This window comes from Pseudorca crassidens, chromosome 3 (genome assembly GCF_039906515.1).
Source record: "Pseudorca crassidens isolate mPseCra1 chromosome 3, mPseCra1.hap1, whole genome shotgun sequence".
NCBI lineage: Eukaryota > Metazoa > Chordata > Mammalia > Artiodactyla > Delphinidae > Pseudorca > Pseudorca crassidens.
In genome coordinates this window covers 14,606,713-14,630,727 of record NC_090298.1, presented here as the reverse complement: position 1 = coordinate 14,630,727, position 24,015 = coordinate 14,606,713, and the positions used below count along the sequence as shown (strand labels likewise).

At 48.3% G+C, this 24,015-nt stretch overlaps 1 protein-coding gene and 1 long non-coding RNA gene across 2 annotated transcripts in view; one reads left to right on the top strand and one right to left on the bottom strand.

Annotated features, from left to right (window-relative positions):
* Positions 1-684: 684 nt before the first annotated feature.
* Positions 685-21,823, bottom strand: LOC137221157 (uncharacterized). The gene is made up of 4 exons (XR_010941906.1): positions 21,281-21,823; positions 7,854-8,167; positions 4,711-4,835; positions 685-3,454 (listed from the first exon to the last, which is right to left on the bottom strand). It is a non-coding gene; the product is annotated as an uncharacterized lncRNA (long non-coding RNA).
* Positions 21,824-22,017: 194 nt separating this feature from the next.
* The window catches only part of RETREG1 (reticulophagy regulator 1), a 131,723-nt gene continuing 129,725 nt past the window's right edge, over positions 22,018-24,015 (top strand). The window contains exon 1 of the mRNA XM_067730413.1: positions 22,018-22,355. Within this exon, the coding sequence (XP_067586514.1) occupies positions 22,033-22,355 (323 nt within the window). The 5' untranslated portion in view covers positions 22,018-22,032. The remainder of the gene's footprint in view (positions 22,356-24,015) is intronic.

The window sequence follows — 24,015 nt, the reverse complement described above, 5'->3', positions numbered from 1 at the left end:
TTAGACACAGAGCGTGACTCCAAGAAAGCTGAGGAGGTGAAAGACCAGGTTCGAGGAAATCACAGCAATCTGAGGACTTGAATCGTGGGTGTCGGAGCGCCCCCTGTAGCTGAGCCCCAGGATTCCTGATGGCGAAAGCATGCTCCTGCATCCACTGGCAGCGCTGATCGCTGTGAGCACGATACAGGGGGAGCTTATTTAGCGACCCATTTACCCAAAGAACTAGCCGGGGACGTGGGTCTCACCTGCACGGGCTCCTCGGCCGGACACAGCACATGAGCCGTCCCCTCTGTCCCTCTCTAAGCGCTGTGTGTCCGGGAGACCCCTCTTCCCACTCCACAGGGATTGGGAGACGACCTGAAGCCAGGGGCTGCCCCGGCGCCTGTGGCCTCGAGGTGACGAGAGGGAAGGTGAGCTAAGACTCGGATATTTTCTTGTCCTTGTTTTCATTTCAGGCCCTGCGAGCGGCTGGCAGAAGTGCCTTTCCCACTGCCCACCACTCAGGATTCCCTCTGTAACTTCTCACACCCCGCAAGGCTGCCCCGCACCCCCAATTACAGATGAGGAATTAGGCAGAGAAAAGCAAAGCGACTCCACTAAGGCGTTGCAGCAACACCAGAGCTAGGACCCAGGTCTCTTTACACAAAGGCCTTTCCTCGTCAACAGCTTCATTGTAACATTTTATTTAGAAACAATTATAGATTCACAGGAAGTTGCCATGAAGGTAAAGAGAGGCCTGTACACCCTTCACCGGCTGTGTCCCCAGTGGTAACATCTTATACAACCGCAGAAAATACCACAACTAAGAAACGAACACTGACTTTTCTTCCATCCACAGAGTTGATTCTGATTTCACCAGATTGACACGTACTCGTTTGTGGGTGAGGTTAATAGGTTTGAACGGGCCCGTGGAGTAATTTTGAGTCCGCTTATTGCAGAGAAAGGCATCAATATGAAAGATGGCATCGCTGCAGACTTAGAAACCTAGTTGTTTTTTCATTTGTCTTCATTTTTAATTCTTTTGAAAGAGGATACACATAGGTGAGGTTTTTTTTTAATTCAAACAGTGGGAGTAAAGTGACTTTTCCTCCCAGCCATGATCCCCGGTTTACCCATTTTCCTTCCCCAGAAACAGCTATTTTTACCATTTTCTGGAATATCGTTCCAGAAATGTTTCGAGCATACACTCACGTAAATATTCCCATCCCCTTCCCTTTTAAAAAATACATAAAAGCATAAATTCTTTTGCACCTTGCTTTTTTCCCCAGAATATTTTAGATGTGATTCCACATGATACCTCTAGAGGCGCCTAATCCTTTTAGTGTCCTAGACAGCTTTGGAGAGAGGAAAGAAAAGAGGCCCCTTGATTCCTCTCTTAAAATAGTTCAGAAATGTAAGAAAGCAAACTCTTATTTATAAGACTTTTTACTCAGCACCTTAAGTTGAGATCACATACACACTTATAGTAAAATTCTGTATTTAATCTATCTCATCCATTGGGATCTTTGATATATTCTAGAAGTACGTTTATGTCTACTGGGTATAAAAGTACGTGCTTTAGAGAGCATGAAAATCCTCACCCACCAAAGCTTACTATCTAATAGGGACCAAAACAAGCACACGTAAAACTAAATTTAACCAGCACCTTTATGCCTGTTTTGTACAATTGACCAAAGAAGCATCATTGACATGAGGGGAAATATTGGACCTGGATTCCAGATTTGGCATTGCGATTTTCGGAGTATATAATTTTGATCTTTTAGGTCAGGGGTCAGGAAACTACAGCCCAAAGGCCAACCAGCTTTTTTTTTTTTTTTTAATGCCGTACGCGGGCCTCTCACTGCTGTGGCCTCTCCCGTTGCGGAGCACAGGCTCCGGACGTGCAGGCTCAGCAGCCATGGCTCACGGGCCCAGCCGCTCCGTGGCATGTGGGATCTTCCCGGACCGGGGCACGAACTCGTGTCCCCCTGCATCGCAGGCGGACCCTCAACCACTGCGCCACCAGGGAAGCCCCCCAACCAGCTTTTTAAATAAAGTTTTATTGGAACAGATCTCTACCTGTTGATTTGTGTGGTGTCTAGAGGTGTGATTTCCCTACAGCAGCAGAGTTGACCGTTTGTGACAGGACCTCCTGCAAAGCTGAACGTACTTACTCTCTGGGCCTTTGTAGAGTTTGTAGACCCCTGTTTTAGATGATTCTACAAGTATACCATCTCCTTTATAACCAATCGTTGGCTCTAGAATTTTGATTCCACATGTTAGGCAAGGAATATAGTCTGCAGGTCGGAGACGGTTGCTTTGTGCTTCTTGTCAACTATATTGAATGACCTCCCTGGTTTCCCTCCCTGCATTTCTCATCATAGATTGGCTTAGCATCACCCCTCGTTTCTACTTGATCAGTACCCAGATTTTGACTAGAGCTTCTCCAGGACAGAAACTGTCTTCCCCACACACACTCCAAGAAAGCCAGCACGGTGCCCACCGGGAGCGTCACGGGCTGAGCTTAGCCAGACATAGTGAACGAGTCCCAGCCTCAGCTCTCGAGAAGTTCTGGAGATCAGACAAATTCAGGTGAAAAGGCTAAATGCCCACCCGAGGTCACACAGCAGGGGGCGGGCGAATTTCAGGAAGTAGCGTTTCAGGGGCCCAAAGCAGGGGGGTGGATGTGGCTGGGATGGGGGGTGGGGGAACCCGAGGGGAAGAGGTGGGGCATCTTCATCTGGTCTTGCCCTACGGCAGGGGCTAAGGATTCCTGGAGCATGAGCACGGGGGTGGAGGTGTCAGGGCAAAGGTCAGAAGCCATGCCACGGCCCCCTCTGCCCCAGCCCCAGATGGCATCTTCACTGGCCTCTAGGCTTCCACCCTTGGTACCCTTCACCTCCCTCCCTGACCTGTGTAGGCTGTTCTCCACAGACCAGACGCCCAGAGGTGTCTTTATCAAACATAAATCCAAAATATCCCTCTTCTACTTAAAACTCTCCTGTAACCTTCTAACCAAAAGATGCATCTCTACTACGTGCCCTGTGTTTTCCATCCCACTTGTCTCCGGCCTTGTCTCATGCACGCTCTACCTCACCCATGTTTCAGCCCATAAGCTGGCTCTTATCTGGCAGCACATATCTCGGCCCTGCTTTCATTTTGCCCCCCTTTTGTCAGTCCCCCAACTTAGAGCATCTGCTGCTCAGCAGTGGGAAGGTGACCCTGACATTTCCTGCTGAGACCCAGTGTCTGTACTCAGGATGACAGGAGCTGTAATTCCCAGGCACCCGGAGCCCTGGCAGCAGTTCATTTACGGGCTCCCCAGGGGAAAACAGTCCCACTTGGTAATGTTTGCTGATTCTCATGGTGGCAATATTCCCACCATGGCTGACTTCAAGCTCCAAGGTGACGTCACTGAACGCAGAGTTGAAACGACATGCACGGTCGGCTCTCCAAAGCTGGCAGAAGCTGAGTCCTGCGCCCCATGGAAAGGACACATCAATAATAACGTTTCAGTAAAAATCAACATCTTATTCAGAGGAAAACCTCTGAAGGAAGTAAAAAAGAAGGCGCTTAGAAAGCCTGAAGCATTTTGAGTGAGGGAAGATTACGTGGAAAAAGTAAATATGTTTTCAGAGGATGTATTCGTTGCCTATATTTAGTTTTCCCAAGAACTTTTATTTTCTCTTTCAAGTAATAACAGGATCGAGTTGATTAGCAGTTTGCGACATAAACAGGGTCTACTGCCTCTGAGGCATCCAGACGTTTGCTCGGTGGGAACCAATTGCTAGTTCTCACCGTCCCCTCCTGACACGCCAGGAAAGAAAATGAATAATTCCTATAACTCTGATCTCTTGGCGGAATTGTTCTTTGTAAGTTTACTTAGTGACTTGACACTGAGGAAATTTAATAGGCCTCTTGATTAGAGATAAGAAAACCCCAAGGATCAACACCAACCAGAACATAATTTAATTAACTTTAATTTACTAAGTATTTACTAAATTCTTGCTCTTTGAATAAAAAAGCCAAACACTCTCTCAGTGGGGTTTGCAAAGGAAACCCAAGAACTGTCTTAAGTTGCTTAGAGCCCAGTTGGAGATAAAATATATAAATATATGAAATAGGAAGTCGATTTGTATCAGAGCAAGAGTATATGGACCATTGCATATGTGTTGAAAGGTCCAGAAAACAAGAATGCTAGGAGGAGGGTTTTCAAAGGTGAATATCGAGCCGAAAAATGCATGTTCGTGATGTGTAGTCCGAACTCATGCCCATGGAACAACGAATGAAGAAACTCCATGAGGCAGAAGGGAGCAAAGTGTGGATTTCTAAGTAATTCCTTCTCATGCTCTCCTTTCACTGTGTTTTTCCCTCGACCATCTCTCTGATGTGACCGGCATTTGTTACCATTTGCTCAGCACGTGTTACGGTGCCTGGTACACCACGACCATCATCTTATTGTGTCCTCCCAGTGACCACGATGTAGGTGTTGGCAAACCTATTGTACGTTGAGGATATTGGGATTTAGAAAGTAATTTATTTAACTAGCTGTAACAGCTTGGCTGTGTTAACAAGTCACTCCAAAATCCAGTGGCTGAAACCACAGTCCTTTATTGAGGGCATGATTCTATAGGTGCGCAGTTTGAGCTGGGCTCAGCTGGGCAGTTCCCTGCTGGGCTCACTCATGACTCTGCAGGCCAGCTGCACAAAGATCACCTTCGTTGATCTTACCTTGGCTTCCTCCTGTGTCTGGGGCCTCAGATGGGATGGCTGAGCTCTGCTCCGTGGGATCTCCCATCCCCCCGCTTAGCTGGCATTGGCGGATTCACATGGCCTTTGGCAAGGTCTCAAGAAAGCTAGGAGGGACAGGCAAAGTCTCGTGAGGCTTAGGTTTAAAACAGGCACATGGTTAATTCTGCCACATTCTATTGGCTAAAGCAAGACCCAGTGCCAGACCAGAACCAAGAGATGGGGAAACACACTCCATGGTTAATGGAAGCTTTGCAGAGTCACTCAACCAGAGGTTGGAGAACTGTGGCTCCTTTTATAATCTGCCACACTGACTGAAAAATCACAAAACTACAGTGGACAGAGGATTCACACCCGGGTTCGTCTGACGCTGAAATCTCGCTCTTATCACAAAGCTATGTTAAAATCCAAATACTTCCTCTCTGTTTCTTTACAGGGCCACACGCATCCTCTGTGGCCTCGTTTACCACCATCCCACTACCGGCTTCCTCTAATTAGACATGCACTGTCAATGTAAACAGACACATGCCCATACTACTCCCTTTTCCAAATGTCTTCTATTTTTCTCTTGCCTGAGATGACCTTTCTCCCGCTCATATTTTCTTCATCGGTGACAACCTAGATTTTAATTCCTCCACAAAGCTCCCTGCTGCAGAGACAGCTAACCGTTCCCCAGTCACCTGTCCATTCTCTCCTTTTACCGTCGGATGCTGAACTACAGAACACATTTCCCAGCCGCTGGCTTTAAATCACCCTTCATGCAAAAACCCACTCCCTCCCTCTCAAGACTCGTCAGTCTTATCTACCGAGGCATCAGGTTCAGGCTGGAGGCCCAGGACCTTGTCATCGGAATCAAGCTCTGGTGTGAATGAGGCTCCGTGGGTGTGGTCCCACGTACAGCTCGTTGATTAAATTCTTGCTTCCTGGAAGATCTGTGCACTAAAGAGACAAGTCTTCTGTTCTTTACATACGATGATGGGACTGGCATACAATAACAGCTATGGACACTAATTTTAAAAAGAGGGAAATGGGGCTTCCCTGGTGGCACAGTGGTTGAGAGTCCGCCTGCCGATGCAGGGGACACGGGTTCGTGCCCCGGTCCGGGAAGATCCCACATGCCGCGAAGCGGCTGGGCCCGTGAGCCATGGCCGCTGAGCCTGCGCGTCCGGAGCCTGTGCTCCGCAACGGGAGAGGCCACAACAGTGAGAGGCCCGCGTACCGCCAAAAAAAAAAAAAAAAGAGGGAAATGGGAGGCACATAATAGTCACTAATCCATGGCATGGAAAAAGAAGGATGACTCGGAGGGTATACCCAAGAACCCATGGAGAATGATTCCTAGTCAGTGGAACTGAGTCCTAATCGTGGAACTGGCAACATATGTTCAGCTGGATTTCAGAAATGCATGAAGGAGAAATGTCGACAGTTGGGGCCAGAGGACCAATCATGGTGGCTTTAAACGCATCCACAAATTCTCTGGTAACCCTCCCATGAGAAGGTGGAGTCTGATTCTCCTCTCTTTCTAACAAATAGAATGTGACAGAAGGGACAGCGTTCAACCTCCAAAGCCAAGTCATGAAAATGGACACAACAGCTGTTGTTTGACGCTCTCGGAACATGTGTTTTTGGAGCCCCGACAGTCACCGTGCTGGAGAGACAATGTGTGGAGAAGCTTGGGGAGAAAGATGCCTGCGGCACCAAACGTCAGCTAATCCTACAAACAAAAATATGTTGGAGATAGGAGGAAACGGGTTTATAACTCAATTTATTATACAGGTGAGGAAGGTAGAGTCAGCACTTTTAATTCCATGGCCCTTCCTCTTCAATGATGCTTAGTGTAAAGAAAAATCTAATTACTAAAATGAAACAAAATACATCCTTTGACGACAAAGGAAGTCCCATTTATTGGTTAGTAGGAAGCCTCTGCTGAAATGTTTATTTTGTCTTTTAAACCATCTGGCCTTCTGTTGCTTGGTAGAACCATGAATTTTTTAAAAGTAAATTTCTGCTGCTGTTCACCCAGAGCATGCTACCTAGAATCTTCCATGTGAGATGGCAAGTTGATACCTGCCATTAAGGTCACCTCTCCTTCCCCAGCTTCTGCACAAATGACCCTTTGTCATTCAGGCCTCGGTTTAAGTGTCAACTCCCTAGAAAAGGCTTTCTTCACCACCAGATATAAGATGGCTAGACTTTATTGCATCACTGGCCACTACATGATATTTTCTTGTTTAATTGTCTATTGTCTGTCTTCCCCAGTTAGAACGTAAGCTCCGTGAGAGCAGAAATGTTTTCTTATTTATTACTGTGACTCTGTTAACTAGAACCGAACTAGAACTGAACATAGTAGATGCTCAGTAATTATTTCTTGAATAAATGAATAAATGTTGATTTTCAGTGCGGGAGGGGGCACCCCAGCTGAGATTCCCTGGAGGACAGAGCCCAAGGCAGAGATTAACTGCTGATGCTTGGGAAGTGCAATCCCAGGGCAGCAAGGATAAGCCAGTGAGGCAGAGAAGGATGGGAAGCCACGCAAAGGACCGTATCACCGTGCCCACTGCAGTTTCCCATGAGCCACCAAGAGACCCAGCCAGGCATTCAGCAGGAATCTCTCTGTGGCCACATGGGACATCTCTGCACAGGCTCTCCAGGGAATTCCTGCCCCAGAGCACTCCTCCAGGGAGAGGAAAAAAAAAAAAGTCTCTTCCTGGCTAGGTCCTGCCTTTTGGTTCCCATTTGTTGAATTTCACTATGTGGGGAGTCAGCTCCCTCACCTTTCCATGTCATCTGGTGCCTTTTTCTTTTTTAATATTTATTTATTATTTAATTTGTTTGCACTGGGTCTCAGTTGCAGCACGCGGGACCTTTTAGTTGCAGCATGCGGACTCCTTAGTTGCGGCGTGCCTGCGGGATTTAGTTCCCTGACCAGGGATCGAACCCGGGGCCCCTGCATTGGGAGTGTGGAGTCTCACTCACTGGACCACCAGGGAAGTTCCTTTTTCTTTTTTTCTTGTTTTTTAATCTGATGCCTTTAAAAGCCACGTGGGACTCCGCATCCCCCATGGTGGCAGGCTGAACAATGGGCCCCAAAGATATCCTCATCCTAACCCCTCGACCTGTTCGGTTACCTTGTACAGCAAAAAAGACTTGGAAGATTGGATGAAATTGAGGATTTTGAGATTATTCTGGGTTATCCGCGTGGGTCCAATGTAATCACGTGTCATGAGGAGGCAGGAGATCAGATTCAGCAGTAGCAGACGAGAAGGAAGCAAGAGGTCATAGTGAGGCAAACAAGAGGCCACAAGCCAAGGAATGCCAGCAGCCTCTGGAAGCTGGGAGAGGCGTGGAGTGGATTCTCCCTTGGAGCCCTGAGAAGGAAGCAGCCCAGCCGACACCTTGATGTAGCCCCGTGAGCCTCATTCCAGATGTCTGCCCTCCAGAACTGTAAGAAAATAAACGTGTGTTGTTTTAAACTACTGAGTCTGCGGTAACTTGTTCTAGCAACGGTAGGAAACTAACACACATGCGCTACAGGGGGGGCACTGCCTCTAAATCTGTGTCAGGAGGATCCAAAGGCCTCAGACACACAGCCCGTCAGCCTCAAGGGGTGGAAAAGTGTGGGCCTGCAGGGTGGCTGTCAGCCATCTCGATGCTGAGAGCCTGGGTGATGGGCAAGGCCAGGGCACCTGAGGAGGTACATGACACAAACACAATACAGGGATAGGTATTTAAAATGACGGCTTATATTAAGACGTTGAGGACAGAGGAAAGATGTACATGCTGATTGCATTCATATTGCACTTTATTATACTTCATTTCCAGTTATGGTGAGGGATAGCTGCCCAGCTCTGTAAAACACCCCTGGGCCTCTCAGAGGGAATCTGATACTGTCCCGTCATCTGTATCTGCATCACACCATCACAAACATACCTTCAAATCTGGTAAAAATCTACTGAGGCAGAAACAATTTTATTTAATGTAGATTTGATATAGAATTTATAGAGAGCATGTGTTAGGGTAACTTTAGCAAACAAACTCCTACATTTTTTTTGGGTTTTTTTGCGGTATGCGGGCCTCTCGCTGTTGTGGCCTCTCCCGTTGCGGAGCACAGGCTCCGGACGCGCAGGCTCAGCGGCCATGGCTCACGGGCCCAGCCGCTCCGCGGCATGTGGGATCCTCCCGGACCGGGGCACGAACCCGTGTTCCCTGCATCGGCAGGCGGACTCTCAACCACTGCGCCACCAGGGAAGCCCCAAACTCCTACATTTGGACTAACACTATTAAAGGTGATTTCTTGCTTATGTAACAGTCCAATATGGGCATCATGTTGGGAGGTTCTGCTCCTGTGGTTATTCCGGGGTCCAGGCTGACGCAGGCTATGCCTTCTTCCGCATTTACCTTCCAAGGTCACCTTCGGCAGAAACAAATGGCACAGAAGGAGCAGTTGATTGGATAAGGACGTACACCTCTTAACCTACTCGGCCTAGACGTGTTATCACTTCTGCTTATAATCCTCTAGCAAGAACTAGCCACGTAGCGTTACGTCTATGCAGGGGATGCCGGGAAATGTAGTTCCACGCTTTTCAGTAACAACTGTATTTTATATAAGGGGAGACTGAAACTTTGGTGGACAGCTGCCCCTCTGGACAAGAACTATTCACGAAGACTCTTTCCCCCCGAATATGGAAAACTCTTCCCCCAGCCAAAAAAAGAACACTCAAGGGAATTAACTCAAAATCCGATTAGTTACTGAATCCCCAGGAGCAAGACAGATGGGTAGCCAATGAGAGATTGCTCAACTGTACAATGAAAATAAGTCAAGGAGGTATGATCAGAAGGCCAAGAGGCTACCATCCCAATAAAAAGTCATAATCACTTGCCCAACTTCCAGACCTGAGCCAGTGTTTGGACCCAGTTCCACTGACTGAAGAAAAGACTGTGTCCGCAGGAGGCAAGCCACAAGTGTATGTGATCCTGGGTCTCCTAATCCTTCAGCAAAGGATTTCTTGGGCAACTGAGCTCTGAAGGTTACCCAAGTATTTTGATGACTACTGGGCAAGGTCTTTTAGTAGACATTAATACCTAGAGACACTAATCACCATCACTGGCCTCTGATAGAGTACAGGAATATTGGGTCTGGCCTAGAAATGGAGACCTGGCCCAGATCCAACTTACAGTGGGTCCACTGTGTCTGTGGCCCCAGCTGGTGGTCATTTCCCGGGACCCCAAATCCTTGGTAGTTGTACAACTTCACACTGGTTCCTTGGAAGACTGCCAGAGTGCAGAGGGCCAAGGAGAATTCTCTGAAATGAATCCCTCCATGACCAGGATAGCAAGTCAAACTGACATGGCATCTCGGGGAAAATGGCAGAAATCACTGTCATCCCTAAAGAACTAGAGGATTCAGGGTGAGGCCCCCATCATGTGGCCTTTTAATGCACAAGTCTGGACTCTGTGAAAACCAAGTCAACCAAGCATCATCCCAATTGCTGTGCCAGGTGTGGTCTCACTGCCAGGTCCGAACAGCTTGGCCTCAGTGCATGTTGTGTGTGATTTAACATTCATTCTTCCTTGAAATCCTGTTTTTTGAACTAATTTCAAGTGAACTGAAATCAGAATATACGACTGTATGTCTGAAGATACACAAGATATTTAGGAAAGGGTTAATTTTTTCAAGGAGAGCTATATAATTAAAACTTAATAAATGACTATGTATAATAATAAGTTATCCATATGGTACTTATTTGGCAAACTCAGTAATTCAGAACATGGCCAACAATCTGTGAGGAAGTAAAACCTGTCCTCGTAGCAGTAACTAATAATTGTTCATCGCTCAGATGCACGCTGCTCTCCTTGTTTCTTGAGCACGTCAAGCTGGTTCTAGCTTCAGGATGTTTTCACTCGCTGTTCCCTCCATCCGGCATGCCCCTGCCTCCAGAACTTCACATGACTAGGTGTCTTACTTCATTTAGGTCTCCGCTCAAAGTCACTTTCCTGACCACCCTGTCCGTTAAAGCCCCCTCTTCTGAGTTAATTTTCTCTCTTTTTACCCTGTTCTGATTTTCTTCACTGCACTTAGCACAGGTTAGATTGTTAGGCTAATGGTCACTTCCTAATGAATTCCATGCTCTCACGTTGTCCCCTCTCATGACGATTCGGGGCTTAGCCATCTGATTTGCCTTGGTCATTGGGACATTAGAAAGGGTGACCCAAGCAGAGGCCTGATAAGTGCTTGAACAATAGGAGATTGCCCTCATGGAACCCAACTGCCAAGTGAGGAGCCTGAACTAGCCTGCTGGAGAGGCCACAGGGGCACAACTGAGACATATCAGCTGACAGCCCCAGCCAAATTCTGTGTAGCATCTGCCAACTGATGGCAAAAGCATAAGTGAACCCAACACCATAGCATGGATCTCAGACATGCCGCTCCAGCTGGTCTCTCCCCAGTTGCCAACCCATGGAATCATGAGCAAATGAAAGCTGTTTGAGGCCACCAAGTTTCGGGATGGTTTGTTAGGCAGCAGTAAATTATACCTATCACTATTTGAAATGATATATCTATGTGAAGATTTGCTCGTTGCCTGCCAACCCTTCTAAAATTTAAGCTCTATGAGGATAGGAATTTTATCTTGGGTGCACTATGGTCCCCCTGTCTGTCTGGCCCATAGAGGCACCCAGAAGACATCTGTTGTTGAATGAATGAACAGTCTCTCGTGGTCTAGCCTCATCTGGTCCTATGGCTTCCAGTAAGATCTCTAAATTGGACCCATTGGAAAGATCTGTCCCTGTGCATCTGTTCCAATTGACCACACAACATGACCAACTGAAATTCAACATTTTCCAAACTGATGTTATTTTTCTCCTCAAATTTGTCTCCAGCCTTTCTCCTCTATTCCGTAATTTAGTAATGGCACAAAAATATAACCAGTCTTTTAAGGGGCTGGGATGATGGTTAATTTTATGTGTCAACTTGGCCAGGCTTTGGTGCCCGGTTGTTTTATCAAATACCTCTAGATGGTGCTGTGAAGTTATTTTTTTAGGGGTGATTCACATTTAAATCAGTAGACTTTGAGCAAAGCAGACTGCCCTCCATAATGTGGGTGGGCCTCATCCAATCAGTTGAAGGCCTTAAGAGAAAAGCCTGAAATGCCCTAAGGAGGACAGAATTCTGTCTCCAGACTGCCTGCAGATTCAAGACTGAACATCAACTCCTGTGGGAATTCCCAGCCCCCCAGACCACCCTGCAGGCTTCAGACTTTCCTGTGTCCACAACTGCATGAGCCAATTCCTTAAATCCCCTTCCCCCTTTTCCCCGTACACACACACACACACACAGACATTCTGTTGGTTCTGTTTCACTGGAGAACCCTAATACAGGGGTTATCTTGGACCATCTCCTCTCCCTCACTTCCCAACATTCATTCAGTCACCAGAGCCGACTGATGCTGTATACGACATGTCTCCTGCACCTACCCTTTCTCTGTCTCCACCTCCCCTGTCTTGGTTTAGGCTCTTAGCATCTCTCACCTGTGCTATTACAAAAGTCCATTAACCAGTCTCTCTCCCTCATCTTCTCCCAATTCACCTGCCACTTCACCACCAGGGTTATCTTTCTAAGATAAGAATCAGATCACGTCACTTGCTTCCAAAGCTTCCCCATCACCTACAGGATGCAACTCAAACTCCTCAGTGTAACATGAAATCTCTTGATCAACTAGCTTGACTCCCAGCTCCATCTCTCCTACTCCTCAATAAATACCCCAAATTCTAGCTATATTTAACTACCTGTGGATCCCCAAACATGTCATGATACCTTCACACCTTCATGCTTTTGTATATTTTGTTCCATTTTCTTGGAATGTCTACCAATCTGTTTTGAAAACATTCTGACCTCCTCTTCACATCCTAGCTCAGAGCTACTCTTTGTTCTGAAGCTGTCCCTGGGTGCTTGGGCATAATTTTTAGACAGTGATAAAGATCTTTTCATAAATCTTGTTTTATTATATTGGCATTAATGTATGTGTCTGTATTTCTCAAAAGACAAGGGGCTCTTTGATGGCAGGGACTGTGTCTTATTCATAATTAGATCCCTAGTCCTAGTCTTTTGTTCAGCTCATAATAACCACTCAAAACCTGTTGAGTCCCTGTTTATGTGTTCGATTTTAAGCCCTTTGAAGGCAGAAACCATGTTGTTGTTTATCTTTGTATCACTCGTGGTACCTCTCATAGGATCTTGTATATAGTTGATGTTCAATATAAGAAGATAGAATTACATAGATAAGCTACAGTTCTCTAGAGAAAGCAGAAATATTTCATTTCCTGTTGCTATGATTCCCATGCTCTGTTGTCACAGTGATTTTAAGTCAAGCAAGAGTTCTTGGAAAAGAGAAATTATCAAAGGTCATAGTCTCAGGCAAAAGGAACTAGAAGAGATCTGTGTTTAAAAAATATATATATATATATATAAACGTTCTCTATTTCCTATTCTCATACAGTCTTCTAAAAAACATCTGTTTGAAAATGTTCAAACCCACAGGAAAGTTGAAAGAACAGACCAATGAACACCCAGATACCCCTCACATAGATTCACCAGCATCTTGCTGCACCCATTTCCTCTACCTCTCTATTTATATCTCTCTCTCTATATATATACACACACTTCCTTTTTGCTGAAAGCAGATGGCTGCTCTTCTGGCATTTCACACCTAAATGGTGCATATTGCATCACTCAGAAGGAGGATATTCTCTCACACCACCATATCATTATCATGCCTAAGAAAAGCAGTATTGATTCAACAAGATCACCTACTGTGCAGTCTGGACTCAAATTACCCTAATTTTCCCTCCAAATGTCCTTGATAACTATTTTTTTGGACCCAGAATCCAATCAATTTTCACACATTGACTTGGCTGTTATACTTCTTTATTCTCCTCAATCTCTTCCTCTGTTTTTTTTTGTTGTTAAATTTATTTATTTTATTTTTGGCTGCGTTGGGTCTTCGTCGCTGTGCGTGGCTTTCTCTACTTGTGGCGAGCGGGGGCTACTCTTCGTTGCAGTGTGTGGGCTTCTCATTGAGGTGGCTTCTCTTGTTGCGGAGCATGGGCTCTAGGCTCACGGGCTTCAGTAGTTGTGGCTCGCGGGCTCAGTAGTTGTGGCTCGTGAGCTCTAGAGTGCAGGCTCAGTAGTTGTGGCGCACGGGCTTAGTTGCTCTGCGGCATGTGGGATCTTCCGGGAGCAGGGCTCGAACCTGTGTCCCCTGCGTTGGCAGACGGATTCTTAACCATTGCACCACCAGGGAAGTCCCTATTCTTTTTGATCCTTAAAGTTTCCCAGATTTGGTCAGTGGAATCCCTTTCAAGCTGGCTTCTGTGTCCTTTTGATATGAACTATTAAATTGTCTTTGAACTTATCTTTGCTTTCCAGCATGCAACACCTTCCTGACTCAGACCTACTATCAGCCAATTCTCTAAGGAGCCTTGGTTCTTTTTGGTAGAAAATAGTTAGAAACCAACACCTGCTCCCTAAGTGAGCTTATTGCCATGGGGTATTATTGATTCAGGCTCTTCATAGTTACTGATAGCTCCAATTAAAATCCTACACCACAACCCTTGATGATCTGTACTTGGGGCTCTTCTGCAAAGGATGGGCTTCTCACCTGAGGTTGCAGCAAAAGGACACCGAAGGAGAGATTCCCTTGCCAGTCAGCTAGTTGTAGCCCAGGGTGGCTGCCTGCCAGGCTTCTCAGAGCGGGCAAACTTTTGTACAGAGAGGGGAGGATCTCTCACAAGGGAGGGCAAAGAACATTACCCAATGAGCATTATCAAAACATCCACCTGGGACCCAATACTTACCTACCTGGGGATTTTTAACATAAAATCAGCTTTTGAAGATTTTCTACTTAGGAATAAATTAAGGACAACGCTGCTTTTGTAGTTTTCTCGAAGCAAATGACATCTTTCCAACTAAAAGCTACTTGACCAATTACCCCTGGAGAAAGGTCCCCCTTATTTCCTCTGAACAGAGTTCTCAGTGGAATGTTGTGGGTGAGCCACCCCTGTGGGGGAGACTACTTTCTGATTCAGCACACTGCAGAGGATTCTGTGAATTTCTATTAGTACACAAACTTTGGAATCTGTTGCCACTGCAATTTTCTTTTTTTTTTTTTTTGCAGTGCGCGGGCCTCTCACTGTTGTGGCCTCTCCCGTTGCGGAGCACAGGCTCCAGATGTGTAGGCTCAGCAGCCATGACTCATTGGCCCAGCCGCTCCGCAGCATGTGGGATCCTCCCGGACCGGGGCACGAACCTGTGTCCCCTGCATCGGCAGGCGGACTCTCAACCACTGCGCCACCAGGGAAGCCCGCCACTGCAATTTTTGCACGTGGTACATCTTCCTGTGAGATACTGGGTGATGATTACAAAATGGCTGGACATAGTATCCAGATTCCCACAGAGATATCCCCACCCCGGGTCTCGACTAGAGTTATCTCAAGTCATTTCCACAACAGTCTTGAGACTCAGGTATTATTCCTGTTTTAAAAGATGAGGAAACCAAGACTCGGAGAGTCTGTGTTAGAACACAAAGCCAGAGAGCTACTATATTTAACTGATGCTAAAGTGTCGTAGATTTTAAGGCATATTTCATTCCCAGGTATGTTAAAATGTGGGGGGGAAAAGGTGTGTTTTAGGATCAATAAAACATAATGGTTAGTGCCTGGACACTAGGATCTACAATCAAATTCAGATCTTCATGAATTTGAAACCCATGCTCCTTGCACTTGAGGAAGGATTTCCAGACAAGGGTCGGGCTGAGTTGCAGAGAGAGAAGCTAGGGCTGGAGAAGACGGGAAAACGTTTAACCGTGTCAGCAAAGCCATGAATGTGAGGGCTTGCTTGGAGCGTGGACTCGGTGAAGAGTTCATCTGATTGGTGGAGAGTTCATCTGACGATAGTCAAGTGTCCAGATTAGCGAGCAGCTAATCTGCCTAAAAAGAAATACGACTTTTAGAGATGACCCAGGACTTTAGAAGGTGGCTTGTGATTTTGATTTAGCGGTTCTAGGTGATCGGACATCGTTGGAAGCATTTGGGTGGGTGTCCCATGTTGAGAGCTGTATTTTAGAGGAGACGTGTACGGTGTGGATCGGAAGAGACGGAAGCACGGGGCTACTGCAATTTAGACAGGCAGCAAGTGACGAAGCTTGGACAGGGAAGGTGGCTCTATTTTGAGAAGAAGCGTTCTCAGCGGCTAGTGACAGATGAGAGATGGATGAGGAACCTGTATAATTTATCATCCAAACCCGACACCTTTGAGAAAGAAAACGAAGTGCTATTAATAACCACGCCGGGGCCTTCCCTGGTGGCGCAGAGGTTAAGAATCCGCCTGCCAGTGCAGGGGACACGGGTTCGAGCCCTGGTCCGGGAAGATCCCACATGCCACGGAGCACGGCGAGCCACAACTACTGAAGCCCACGTGCCTAGAGCCCGTGCTCCGCAACAAGAGAAGCCACCGCAACGAGAAGCCCGCGCACTGCAATGAAGAGTAGCCCCCGCTCATCGCAACTAGAGAAAGCCCGCGCACAGCAACGAAGACCCAACACAGCCCAAAATAAATAAATAAATTTATTTTAAAAGAATAACCATGCCAGACAATAGGCATAAGCCAGGACTGTCGTGGGCGACCCTGACATATGGTCGCTCCACACAGAGAAAGGAGTGACCAGAATCAAAACTCACTCCGGTATTTCTTGCCCTGGGGACTGTGGGTTACTGTGGTTTCCCGGGCAGTTGTTAAAGCTCCTTCTTGTGCCAGGGTGGTGGCTGTCTTTGTGATCCCCGCCTGTCTTCCCCAACAGGGCTTGTGAGGAATCAGACAGCCCCACACGGGATGGGTTAAGAAACAAGCTTAACTCATAGGAACAGGGACCCACTGGGGTAGACATTCCCGAAGGAGTCTCTTCCCTCCAACTCTGTCACCTCCCTTCCTTATAGGGCAAGAGCAAGAACTACCCCATCAGTGGGAGAAAACACGGTCTATAGGTTCACTGGATGCCAGCGGTTGGCAGAGTTTGGGAAATCCAGCGGCCCAGCACCTGGGGAGCTTGAGGCCACTGAGCCTGTGGGGACCCTGAGTTCATAGGCATCTTCTCCCTGGAGAAAGGAGAAAGGCCTTCGGTCCCAGCCACCCAGAGGAAGCTCCCAAGGCTGTTCTGGGGGGCCTGGTTTAGTGCAGAGGCGGGACAGGAGAGCGCAGTGGGGTAGACAGAAACCATCAATTTACAATAAATTGGCCTCCAAGCAAATGTACCATACTGTGAACTGTATCAAATATAATCTCCAAACTCCTCTGACGGCTCAGGAGTCCCGTAAAGCTTAAGTGTGCCCGTGAACAGCCCTGGCTGTGCCCGTTTATGCACGGGTCTAAGAGGATGCATGTGACACAGCCTAACTGCATGATCTCAACAGGGCCCGGGCCACTATCCCAGCCTAAAAAGTCACCAGGTTTTGTGCCTGAGTTCTAATGAACTAAAATTAGTCACAGGGGACAAGCCAAATACAGGCTCTGAAGGGATGTCTGTGGGATGTAACGCAGCGATCCCAGTACATTCCACGAGTCTAATTTTAGCTTAGAGGACACCCCTGAGACGGAAGGCCTGATTTGGAGGCCTGCATTTAGAGGCGAGCACATCGCGGTTTTGCTTTGATGATGGACATCAAGCTGGGGCCTCAGGGGACTGGAATTTTGAGTCTATCACTTCTCTCGATAAAAACAAAGACACGACGATAAAAAAGAAAATCCAGCAATTTCAGGAATCCTCCACCGCTCACAGAATTGTGTCTGAACTTGGCTACTGATACTCAAAACTCCCTCTGTCTGTTTGTCCGGAAGTCTCATCACATCCTCTGAGCCCCACAGTCCATCTGATCTGGCGTCTGAACTCACCCGGCCGGCCTGCCCTCTGGCAAGTTTTTGTACAGGCCACTCCCTCCACCTGGATCCTGTCCAGGATCCCCTGTGCCCACCTGCCTAACCGGCCTTTCCGAAGACGTCCCAAACTTGTTCCTCACCTTCCCCCCTCTCCTAGCGAGGGACAAGGAAAGAGTCTCTTCCAGTGTCTCTGCCGGGCTCTATGGAATCCATTGCCCCAGATACTTTCCTGAAACACAGACCAGGCCACTTTACTCTCCTGCTGAAGGCCCACCTAAGGCCCCAAAGCTCACACCCCTTAGCAGCCCATCGGGGGAGACAGTTGACTTCCGCACCAGCCCGCCAGAATCCTAAGAGTTTATACAGAGGCCTTAACGGGGTTCAGTTACATTGACCGTCCAAGCGGTCTCAACACCACACTGCTCTCTCATGGCTGCATCCTTGGGACAGCTCCGGCTGTGGGAACGGTGGGCAGAACATATCTTCCGAGGACGGGGGAGGGAGTGAGGCACCTCCAATTGCCTGGGTCCAGCTTGAGACTCAGTTGGTGGTCACATCCTCTCGGTGACCTCCTCCAACAGGACCGGAACGGTGGACCAGTCTGCTGAGTTGAGTGTAACCGCTAGGCAGGTGGGAAGGGCTTGGAAGTCAATTGTTCTGAAATCATCCTTGCTGATCACGTGTGTGTGTGTGTGTTGACGTGTGTGCCTGTGGGCAGATAAATGGTACCTTTTCGGGACATACTCTTGTAGCGTGACCTCAGGTTCCTTAAATTAACCTTCCTGAAGACTTGACAAAGCTCTTTTGTATATTATTAGGGAATAATACGTAAAACTGAGTACCCCAACTGGGTGTGGTTGGCCACCATCTTGCGGTTCATTTCTGGTTAGCACCTCCCTTACAGAATGCTTATCAAACACAGATTATTCTGGGTTGGATATTACAATTCTAATAAGCGCAACAGTCAACCCAAAACAGAAATAGCTAATTCCTTTTGTGAGCTGGGCCTTGGAAACCAGGCACACTTCCTTTCCAGCCCCTCTGTTGTTGCGTGATGTTCCTATTTCTCTCTGCTTAGACTATTAGGTTCTCCTGACTCAGTGGCAAAAAAATTAGGGAAAGTTAGGAATACAGACTAGAGGATATGGTAAGAATAGGAGGGTAGAATTGCTTTAACAAAATTATCAATACAGACTAGAGGATATGGTAAGAACAGGAGGGTAGAATTGCTTTAACAAAATTATCAGCACACAAAAATCTATCTGCAGGACTAATATAATACAACATCGATGCACGGCTCCTTCATTTAAGGACCTCCTGTAGGAGTCTAATATGAAACATTTTAGGGAAAAAAAGAAACCAATATTGGGGCATTTCCCTCTCATTCAAGGCTTAGCTTGGTGTTGCCAATGTGACCTCCTCGAGTGGGAATTAATTATTCATTGTTTTTCTCTCCTATTACAAGCTTTCTAGCTACTTTTGGAAGAGAAAAGCGAGTGGCCTCTTTTAAGAGTTCCTGTGTATATTTTGGTTTTCTTTGCCTGAGCTGTTATTTTCTGAACTGTCGCTTAGATTCAATGGCTACAACTATTTTTCTCTCTCTCTCTCTCCTTTTTTTTTCCCCTCTGACACATACCCATTTTCCTTGTTTTCCTCGGATCTTTATTTTCAAGTCGTCTAGCTCATTAGTGTTAATCACTCTGTCCCCAGGACACAGAGATGCAAAATTCAGAAGAGAATCTTAAACGGTAAGGTTACCCACAGGGGTTTTAAACGTGACATGTTGTTGAAACGAGGGGACAAGGTTTATTTTAAGCATCATTAGCATTATTTTTATGTAGTCTTAGCACTGAATACATTAGTCACACATCACAAAGATAAGTAGACAAAGAAAAAACACACAGTAGCACCCATTTATATGTCTAGGCCAGTGTCTACTCCTGTGACATTATCTGCTGGTAGATTAGAGGTCAGAGGTGAAAAAGACAGATTAGAGCAATCAGTCCAGTTTTTTTGTGCAAAACAGTGTTGGGGAACATTTTACTTTAAGAGAAAAGGAAAAGATTTCACAGAGCGGTGAGTAGGGAACTTTATCATTAAATGGAGAGAAGTGCTGCAAACCACATGTAGCAACTGAAGTTGAGCTTTTATGTGCCTTGGTTGTCAACAGCTTTCACTATCTCAACCTATCCTGACAACAATAATTAGAATTCCGGGGAGAAGGAGGAATGTGTCGGATATGGCAGACATGTTTCTGAAATCATATCATGCTGTTTTGGACAATGGGGATATCGGGTTCCTCACCTCCTCTGCCCTGCAATTCTTCCCTCCAGCTGTGGAGTCTAGGGACGAATCTCCGAATATTCGCAACCCCTGGGCTGTATCCAGTGCTAAGCAAAGGCCAGGTGACACAATAAAGCATCCTTTATCTTTCAAAAGGTCCTGCACTAGGACCAAGAGACGGGGCAATACCCGGGGAAAGATGGTCTTTCTTTTGTGGAAAAAAAATACCGGGATTGTTTCCACATTGAAGTTTCATGCCTCCCTGGCCACCCTCTACCGGGTTGTCGCGATTCTTTTCAAAAACAAGTCAGAAACGTGAGACTCTGCGTTGCCGTCAGGTCAAAAACCAAACTTCCTTCCACTAGTGGATCAGTCGAGGCCTTGGTGACCTCCTGCAAATATACATAAGGAACCGTACCTCCACCTGCAAGTCCATAACTTCACTCGTGTTGATTTCCCGAAAGAAATGACTGCCTCCCCTTCCCAACCTCCACTTTACTTCCTTACCATTCAGGGCAGATGCTGTCTATTCCAAAAAGCCCCTTGAAACCTGACTCCTCCACCCCGTCCCTAATTTTGGATGCACGACTTAAGTAAGGACCCTTAGCCCTGAGTGATTATTTCTGTCACAGCAGTTATCACGATTGTCACCGGCCTGTCCTAGGACTGTGAACTTCCTATGCGTGGAAGCCATATCCACAGAGCTGAGCAATATGTTGGGCACATAGTAGGTGCTCAGTAAACCTCTGAGTGAACTAGGAATACACCCTCTTGAGGTATACCCTACATACAGGAAAGTGCACACGTCTGCAATGTACTGAATTGCTACATATGTGTACACAGAGGTATAAACGTATATAATGACCCCAGAGGAACACTATAGAACATTCTCCAGAGGCTCCCTGGAAACCACAGGCTTTAATTGCTCTGGGAATGAGCCCCATCCATCCTGTGAAAGGAGGTTGGTTGCCAGCAGTGAACTCCAAGAGGATGTAAGATGCTCTGATTCATCACAGGTAGAATGCTCTGGATGGGGAAGGGACATTTTATTCCAGAGAAAAGTGACAGAGGGGATTAAAGAACAGAACCTTTAAAAAATGCAAATAGTGAAAAGGGAGCATAAACATTTACCTTTCTTCCCTTCCCCCGCGCACCCCGACACTCACCCGGAAGCACAAGAACCAGTGAGGCCCCGGAAGGAAGGTCTCAGGACTCTGTCACGCCCTCACAGCGCCTTACCCGTCCTGATACCTGTGGTGACCAGAGTGACTCTGAACGACCGAAATCAAGGCTGCCCAAACCTGTGTAACACACGCAGGGGGTCCTGCTTCTAAGCTCCCCGCTCACCTGTGCCTCCCACGGACCAGCGTGCGTTCTTGAGCCAGATGACGCTGCCCGCAAAGTCGGAGAGGAAGCCCCCAGACCCCTTCCCCATCACTGCGGCCGCTCGTGAACTGACCCAAAATGTTTTTGTTTTTTTTTTCCTTCCTTTCTCAATCCAACCTTTATATCATCACGTTATTCGCAGAGTACTGAAGACCTAAGCTATGGGTGTGCAATCTGTCCCTGCAAGGGCACTGGGCCTGTGGCGGGGGCGGGGGGCGTCGGGTCGCTGGCGGCGGAAATGCGCTGCCAGGGGGAGGGGTGCCCGTCGCGCCCGGTAAGGCTGCGGGCTGGGCGATCGGTGGCTTGAGAAAGTGAGGATTCCAGTTGATTCCGCCTGTGGCCCTGACGCCCTTTTAGATAAATGGCCGGGCGGCGGTGCTCTACTGCGCCGTCCCCCGCAGCTGGAAGGGAAAAGGCGGTCACGCTCCGTCGGTCCCGGGCGGGGTCCCCGCTACCCCTGGGACGCCACCCCGCTCGCACGCCGGGGCGGCTGGGGGAGGCCGCCCGGCCCCGCCCAGCCCCGCGCGAACTGGGCCGCACCCACTTCCCCCGGGAGGCGGCCCGCCGCGGCAGGGGCTGACGTCACAAGGCACCCAGCCGCCGGCGCCCCGCGGTGCGCGCCCAGCGCCGGGACCCGCCGCCCTCTCGGCGCGACACCTAGGCGCGCCCGCGCGCGTGCCCGTGCCAGTCCCCGCCCGCCCGCGCCGCCGAAGATGGCGAGCCCGGCGCCCCCGGAGCCCGCCGAGCAGGGATGCCCGGGTCCCGCAGCCGCCGAGCAGGCGCCGCCGCCGCCGCCGCCGCCGCCCCCGCCCCACCGGGCTCCCCGCGAGGAGCAGGAGGGGGAAGCGCTGGAGGAAGGGGCGGCGGCGGGCGCGGAGCGGCAGGTGGAGGAGGCCGCCGGCGGGGTGGCCGCCGCGGTGACCTGGCTGCTGGGGGAGCCCGTGCTGTGGCTGGGCTGCCGCGCCGACGAGCTCCTGAGCTGGAAGAGGCCGCTGCGCAGCCTGCTCGCCTTCGTCGGGGCCAACCTGCTGTTCTGGTGAGAGCTCGGGGTGGGTGGGGACGCCGGGGAGGGCAGGTGACCTTGGGGCGCTCGGGGGCGGGCGGAGGGCGCGCCCAGGGCCGGGGTGGGGGGGAGATGCACGCCGGACCCCGCGGAGGAAGGTGTCAGTCCTGGCCCACTTTCTCGGCCACCTTTCTCGAACAGGTAGACACACTTCAACTTTCCTCCAGACCCACCTCCCTGTAAACAGTTGTCATTCTCCGTGTGTGTATGCAGCCTCGTGGGAGAGGTGGTGGGCTGACCCCACGCACCTGGACCGACAGGTGTGCCCAGAGTGCACTTGGTCTTCGCTTTCTGAAACTCTCAGGTCTTGACCTGCTCGCCCAAAGCCTGCCAGACCACAGACACTTGAACTTGCATTCGTTCTTGCACCCAGAGCGGGCCTATCTGGACCAGCTTAGGTGCACGCTGAAGACTGAGCCTGTGTCCATCAGCCACCTGAGATGGGCACTGAATGATTTGTTTTTCCGTTCCCTGGAGGGTTGGGTTTACTGTCTTTACTCCCTGATGAGAAAACAGGCGGCAAACAGGTGAATTAGGTACATCACCGTGCCCCGCAGGTGTGCCGTGTGGAAAACAGCCGTGTTTTTAGCTGAAGAACAGAGAGAATACACAGGAATGTTGTGTGAGAAGCCCCTGATCAACAGGTTTGTCTCTTCAAAAACCACCCTTCACCCCTAAAGACGGGGGAAGTGTGTGGCTCCTTCACTGAAGGTCGTGCCCTGTTATCTGTTACCAGTCTGATGGAGGGTGGAGAAAAACCTTCTTTGTCTGCAACTGTGTCCTCATGACAAGCATGACCCACACACTGCAGAATAAGCAGAGCTTCAGCAGTGGATACTTGTTACAGGACATAGATTTCTTAAGCTTAAAGTGAGAAAATAAATGACCGAAACATACACAGCCTGCTACTTTCTAGGTTAGCTCCTTTAACCTGAAGGTTTTTCTGCAGATCTGTGCTAGTCCTGGTTTTTCTCCTGAAATGAGCTGTTTCTTTCTTTTTTTTTTTTTTTAAATTATTTATTATTTTGTCTGTGTTGGGTCTTTGTTGCTGCACGCCGGCTTTCTCCAGCTGCAGTGAGCGGGGGCTCCTCTTCGATGTGGTGCAAGGGCTTCTCATTGTGGTGGCTTCTCGTGTTGTGGAGCACGGGCTTTAGGCGCGTGGGCTTCAGTAGTTGTGGTGCGTGGGCTCAGTAGTTGTGGCTCATGGGCCCTAGAGTGCAGGCTCAGTAGTTGTGGCTCACGGGCTTAGTTGCTCCGTGGCATGTGGGATCTTCCTGGACCAGGGCTCGAGCCCGTGTCCCCTGCATTGGCAGGTGGATTCTTAACCACTGTGCCACCAGGGAAGCCCGAGCTGTTTCTTATTAGACCCCCGAACGTGAATTAACTGCACTTTGGGTCTCTTAGCTATCAGTGTTTCTAGAGTTTATTCCATAGTTCTGCAACCTGTTATGAAGTTACAGTGGGCACTCAGAAGAAGGACAATATAGTGTCTGATGCTATATTGGGCAATAGTCCTATAGTCTTAGGGCTGGGTCTCCCTCATTTTACCAATGAGGTAAAATTCTCTTTCATAATTTAAAATTTTATTTATTAAAAAAAATAGCCAGTAGCCTCCAAGTTCAAAAGTTTAAAG